Source organism: Sprattus sprattus (assembly GCF_963457725.1).
Source record: "Sprattus sprattus genome assembly, chromosome: 6".
NCBI lineage: Eukaryota > Metazoa > Chordata > Actinopteri > Clupeiformes > Clupeidae > Sprattus > Sprattus sprattus.
The window spans coordinates 32,816,213-32,823,240 of NC_137925.1; the positions used below are offsets into that span (position 1 = coordinate 32,816,213).

General features: G+C 39.5%; 1 protein-coding gene across 2 annotated transcripts in view; it reads right to left on the minus strand.

Annotated features, from left to right (window-relative positions):
* Positions 1–2,401, minus strand: part of LOC308367221 (matrix-remodeling-associated protein 5) — a 39,878-nt gene extending 37,477 nt beyond the window's left edge. For both annotated transcript variants that reach the window (XM_080841059.1, XM_080841058.1), the window contains exons 1-2: positions 2,340–2,401; positions 1,281–1,501 (exon numbers count right to left, since the gene is read on the minus strand). In XM_080841059.1, coding sequence (XP_080697185.1) covers positions 1,281–1,477 — 197 coding nt within the window. In that variant the 5' untranslated portion in view covers positions 1,478–1,501; positions 2,340–2,401. The remainder of the gene's footprint in view (positions 1–1,280; positions 1,502–2,339) is intronic.
* Between the last annotated feature and the right edge of the window lie 4,627 nt (positions 2,402–7,028).

A 7,028-nucleotide genomic window follows, 5' to 3' on the forward strand; every position in this document is an offset into this window, starting at 1 on the left:
GCAAATGTGTTAAAGCAGCACATAAAAAATGTAATGTTAAAACTAACTATAACAACTGTGTCAACCACCTGATAGTGAGCTGACTGTGTCCATTAGCTGATAGTGATCTGACTGTGTCCATTAGCTGATAGTGAGCTGACTGTGTCCTCCACCTGATAGTGAGCTGACTGTGTCCATTAGCTGACAGTGAGCTGACTGTGTCCATTAGCTGATAGTGATCTGACTGTGTCCGCTAGAGTGAGCTGACTGTGTCATCTAGCTGATAGTGAGCTGACTGTGTCCATTAGCTGATAGTGATCTGACTGTGTCCAAAACCTGATAGTGAGCTAACTGTGTCCATTAGCTGATAGTGAGCTGACTGTGTCCACTAGCTGATAGTGAGCTGACTGTGTCCATTAGCTGATAGTGAGCTGACTGTGTCCATTAGCTGATAGTGATCTGATTGTGTCCATTACCTGATAGTGATCTGACCGTGTCCATTACCTGATAGTGATCTGACTGTGTTCACTAGCATTAGCTGATAGTGAGCTGACTGATAGTGAGCCGACTGTGTCCACCACCTGATAGTGAGCTGGCTGTGTCTACTAGCTGATAGTGAGCTGACTGTGTCCATTAGCTGATAGTGAGCTGACTGTGTCCACTAGCTGATATTAAGGAAGTAAGTAACGAATGTGCTAGTCCATTTAGGCCTTTTAACTTGATATCATTTTATGTTGGTTATGTAAAGACACAGGTAATTGTTTAGACAACCAACCAACTTTTATTCTTATGCAAATTCTTAAGTTGAGATGGCCTAATGAATACATCATGCTTTATATATAGGATCATCTAACCACCATATCTTAATTTAATTATAAGAAGTCAAGTTTGACATCTGAGAAATCACTGGTATCTCCATATAACCGGTGTGCTATGAAATAACATTAAGGCAGTGTTATCGGACAGATAATAAGTCATACCAAGGTGAAATGACTTGTATCCCTTATAGACTGGTTTGATGTATTGGTCACACTTTAAGCTTTTAGACAACAAACCAGTTCTTTTCAAGACATTTTTGGTCCTCTTATATCCACCTTCCCTCTCTTATTCCTTCTTTAAGTTCTTTTCCACATTGACAAGATTTTGCACTTCTTTCTTCTCCATTTAGCATTTACACATAGCAACCCTTGACTCTAATAATCCAGCTCTACCTTATTACACTTTATTGCAGCCAGAAAAGCAATAACACTAATGCTTTTATTAATGCCATTATTTTAACACATGGTTGGTCATGAACATACCCTAGATTAACGCGCTCACTGTCCTTAGGCAGGTTGAGTGGGGGAGATGTAAGATGACGGAAGGTGCAGTGAACCTCTCTGATGTTTGGACAGTTACAGGATCTTGGACATCGAGTCTGAGCATTCGGTGTGATGGGAAACAGAACCAGGAACAGCAGGGATGACAAGAAGACAGCAGGTACACCCAAGACAGCCATGTCTGTCTCATGTCATCATAACACCTGGAATGACAGTTACCTTCAGTAAGGAGGTCATACTGGATCTCCAATTTGCACAATTTCCAGACAAGAGGTTTTAGCACATTACTATAATTTTGCTAAATCCATAATCAAGAACCATTTGCATGGCACTGGAAAATGTTCCACTGAACCTATTATTTAGGATTGAGCAGAACTGTGTCTGGTTATTTCATACAGTTGTAGCCCCCTCTTGAGGCTTAGCTTCATTATAGCTTATAGTTATCTGGAGATTAACTTTCTGCATCAGCTCGCACTGATCAACCAAACCCATCATCAATGTGTTGCACAAAAGCAACTAAATAATCAGCATTTCAAGACCTATCCCCAAAACCTGTTCATATTAAAATCACATCAATGTCTTCAAATATTTCATGTGGTAATGCAATCTTATAGATGCATTCTTATACATTGTTAGCACATTTAGGAAATAAAACATTTTCTTTGTAGATCTTTAAATTGACACATGATACAAAAGCTTATACAAGTTGAGCCAAGTTCACTCCCACACATAATTGCCTCAGTGCCAACTTCTTAAATAAGAGCCTGCCTTTTGAAATAAAAAGCTGAGTACAAAACAGGAGTTGAACCCAAACTGAAGAAGTGAATCACATTTTTGTTTCATGTAGCACTTAATATAGCATTGTTCTTTGTTTAGTTACTGATTCTTATTATTTCTTATTCATACATAGTACTCTAAAATACAAGACTATCAAAACCTCTTGTTTATCATCCAAAAATGATTATTTTTTTAGTCTGCCTTCAGATGGAAGTAAATTAAAGGATTGCTAATCAACCGAAATACAAAAAATGTCTTACTCACTTTCAAATCCTTGCAGATGTTTTAAGTTCCAAGAATATAGTTCAGATCCAAGAATGCACTCCAGATGAGGAAGCAGAGCTCACACTGAAAAACATCAGCACGGACTCAAGTAGCCCTTTCAGTTGAGGCACATCTGGATTAGTGATTAGGTTTTCCTATTTTCTCTGAGAGCAAGGCCTATACAAGACAAGGAATGCTTGCACGTTTTTTGGCCTCAGTTTTTTTCCCCATCTCTATTTTCATCTCTCATTGTGAACATATATCTGTTACATGTGCCCACTATCACCCTGAAAAGCTGAAAAGTGTATCTGTTAAAGGCACATTTGAATAACTGACAGTATGGCAGTACAGCACAAATCTTGAGCGACCCGAGGTTCTGCTCTGGGGCCGGTATTGTTCACCCTGTATGTGGGTCACTGGGCCTTAATTCATAGGCATGAGATATCATTTTACTGTTACACTAATGACTACCAGCTGTATCTGTAAAAACCAAGTGAACTCCATAAGCTGTCTATTGCAGGACTGTTAAACTGTTGCCCCACTGTAAACTCTTAGCTCTGTCTCCCCATTTATAAACGGTTGTCAGAAGTCTACAGCTTATACTTGACTCTGAGTTGACACTCATAAATCATGTGAAGAAATAACTTCAGTCTTGTTTCTTCAAACTTAGAAGGATCTCTTCCATAAGATCAATGCTATCGTTTGGCAATGCTATCCACTGGCTGCACTCTCTGCAGGCTGCTGAGCTGAGTTCTGAGAGAGCAACATCCTGTCAGAAAAAGTGATTTTGGAGCCTGGGCTTTTCCTGGCCTGTCAAGTATATATATATATAAATATCAGAGACTAAAGATCAGCAGAGTTTGTCAACACGGCACTGCACAGATCGTGGGCGCAGAATCCTAGAATGAGAGAGACATAAAGACATGAGATCAGGGAGAGAGAAAGAGAGAATGAGAGTGAAAGAATGGCAACACAGAGGGGGAGAGAGGGAGGGATGATGGGAGTATTTTTTTCTTAACAAATAGGTGAAAAAAAGCAGAAGGCAGGTGAAGAAAGGATGCCGGGTACACTGTGAGGAGAGAGGGAGAGAACTGGAGAAGAAAGATGAGGAAGAAGCCCATATTAGTATAAAAGTCAAACAGGAGACAAAATTAATACATTGATCTGTAAAACCCACACATGCAAACACCCACGCACACACACACACACACGCACACACACGCACACACACCCACGCACGCACACGCACACACACATGAACGCACGCACGCACGCACGCACGCACACACACACACACACACACACACACACACAGAGTCCACTTAAAATGTGAGGGGTAACCACCACTGGTGGCATAAGCCTCATGACTCTGGAACACATAAACATGAAATGTGCTTAGTGTCTGCTTTGAAATATCTTTTACCATATTCCTGTAAAATTGCTTGTCAAAGCTTGCCCAATTGATGGCTTGGTGAAACGTGTTTTACTATCTTTTTTCAAAAACTTTATTTATACTTTTGTATTACTTTTATACTTCACCTGATTTTACTTAGTTTCTTTATTTACTTATTATATAATTCTATGAATAAGAATCTTTTGTAGTCTTAGGTCTGAACACAATTTTTCGCAAGAGTTTCGCAAGAGCTAAAAACCATCTGGCAATGGTGGTCTGGAATACGGTGTTTCCTTGCAACACATGAGAAACGCATTATGTTTGCTGAGGGAATAAATTGGCCCGTGTAGAAAATGGTAAGGCTATGAAGAATTCTGCTTCAGATCGAGCTGAAGGTAACTGGAAAGGAATTATGGCATATGCAGGTCTGAACCCAAATGTCAGGATGGATGTAGATCAAGGTTGATTTAGTGGCCTTAATACACAATGCCTGGCATAAGCACACTGTTGAAAAGCTTAGCCACAACCAGTTTAAACATCTCAGTGATAGGGCAAACGACCAGGGCATTGTGTGCGTGTGTGTGTGTGTGTGTGTGTGTGTGTGTGTGTGTGTGTGTGTGAAACCCAAGCACACACAGCTCTCTACTGAAGAAAGAAAACAGTCCCACATCAAATTGATTTATGATCTGCACGACTTCCGTACATCCTGTTTTTCAATCTTGTACCCCAGATCTCTTGAATGTCATTCTTAGGGTCTCTGGAAGTAATTTCTATGTCTGCTCAGAACAAGGCTTCAGTGGTATCTTTACAGGAGAAACGGATCTCCCTTCACCTGAGAATGTGTGGTTAGTTTGGCCACAAAGACAGACAGGAGTAAAGTGGGAGAGTAGGGTCTTTATCTTTAATAAAATAGGACTTCAAAATACACTGACGCAAATTCCTTGTGAAAATCTCTGTGTATTGAGAACTAATGAACATCTGCTGAAGTTAACATGTTTGAAACATTATTTTATTAACACGCTCAGTAAGGAAAGGGAAAAAAAGTTAATATAAATAACAAATCAATTATAAACTCAAGCAAAGTTGTCTTGCCAATTCAGACAAATATTCAAATATTGCCCAATAACGGCTCAGTCTTAAGGTGCTTAAAATTGCTCACATCTTGACATTGTTGAGTTGCAATACAAATATAAATGAATCCATACATTTGACAATATTGAAATAACAACCGTTCTCCAAAAGTTCAGGTGAACTCATTGAGGATCCCATTCAGGTTTCCATCTGTCCTGTGATTTGGCTAAAGGATGGTGGCCTGCCTGAGTGGTGACAGATCGGTTGTTTGTAAGAGTCTGAATTATAATGGATGATTTTGAAATATAATGGATGACCATTTCAACTCAGTTGGCCACCCTGAGCGCGCAAGTGATGGATGCATATTGTTCGCAGCTGGATACTGTGAGCAGTGTCCTGTGAACCCCTCTCAGTGTCACGTGCATGAATAAAGTTTGTTGAAATCTCATGTTGTGAGTTCTGAGTCATCTTTTAAAAAGGTAACCTACAGTAGCGCTGTTACAACCAGCAAGAAAAAATAAGAGTGAAAAATCCAGTGCAAAACATGGGAGAATAGTCAACAACTGATTACTGACATGTTATCTGTTATGTGAGTGATCTTATGTATATTAATGTGAAAAAAGCTCCATCCATTTTTGAAGTGGCTGAAAAAAGACAGTATCCGTAAATGCAAATAGTGATCATTATGTAATGCTCAGGATTCTATGAAAAGAGCCCATACAGTCCTGCTCACCATTATTGGCACCCCTATTGAATATGAGCAAACAGGCTATGAAATAATATGTCTTTGCTGTTTATCCTCTTAGTCTTTCACTCAAAATATTCAAAAAAATCTTACCTTTTCATTGAAGTAAAATTATTGAAAGAAAAAACAACTGTTGAGATTAAATAAATATTTTTCCCAAAAACATGTGTGCCATTATTATAGGCACCCCTAGAAAAATCTTATAATTGAAATCTAACTGAAGTATATTTCCAGTCATGTTTTACATTTTTAAGTTCACCTGTTTAATTATGAACTCTTAAGAGGTTAACCATGAATTCCTGTTCCACTGGCGTACAAATATGAGGTGACACAGGCCAAATTCCAGTAGTCATTCATCACAATGGGAAACACCCAAGAACACAGTGACGATGTGCGATGAAAAGTTGTTGAGCTGCACAAATCAAGAAATGGACACAAGAAAATCTCTAAACAGTTGAAAATACCCATTTCCACTATCATGGAAATAAGTAAGGGATAATGTATTGTCCGAGGTCATTCTCCAAAAATAATTCCCGCGGGGCAAACAACACCCCAGCGGAGGGTGTTGTTTCTACTTAAGGGAATTATTTTTGGAGAATGACCGACGGACAATACATTATCCCGCTTATTATACGTTTACTTGCCAAAAACGATAGAAGACATTCCTCCAACATGCCTCTTTTTAATGATTTAGTTGCCGTTTCATGAGTCCCGTTTAGAAATAAATAGTTCTTCAAGCAAATAGAACTTTGAAGTTTCAGGTGTTGCATAGCAACCCATTACTTGCTGACTTCAAATAACTGTCTACTGTTGCGTTAAATTGACTGGACTTCTGGCGGAATGATATGAAAGATGTGAATTAGAAGTACAAAACCCGTTGCCAATGACAGCGGTGATTATTATCTTTTCGCAACGGTATGTTAGCAGGAATTAATGTGACCTATGACGTACGGATGGCCAATTCAAATCAACGGTACTTTTTGGAACATTCTGAAGAGCCGTATAATAAAGAAGTTTAAAGCGTCAGGAGATGTTAAGAATCAGCCAGAAAGACGATGTGTGTGTACATAGACCCCACGCACCATGAGGAGGATGGTTCGACTGGCAAAATATTCTCCAAGGATCACAGCTGGAGAATTGCAGACATTAGTTGAGTCTTGGGGTCAGAAAGTCTCCAAAACTACCATCAGACGCCACCTACATAACCACAGGTTGTTTTGGAGGGTTGCCAGTAAAAAGCCTCTGCTGTCAATCAACAACAAACTAAAGTGCCTACAGTTTGCCAAATGTAAGTCAGACTTTCAATGGGACCGAGTTAAATGGTCAGATGAGCCCAAAATAAAGCTTTTTGGCAACAAACATCAAAGGTGGGTTTGGCGTAGACAGAAAGATAGCCATACAGAAAAGCACCCCATACCCACTGTGAAGTATGGTGGCGGATCTTTGATGTTGTGGGGCTGTTTTTCTTCCAAAGGCCCTG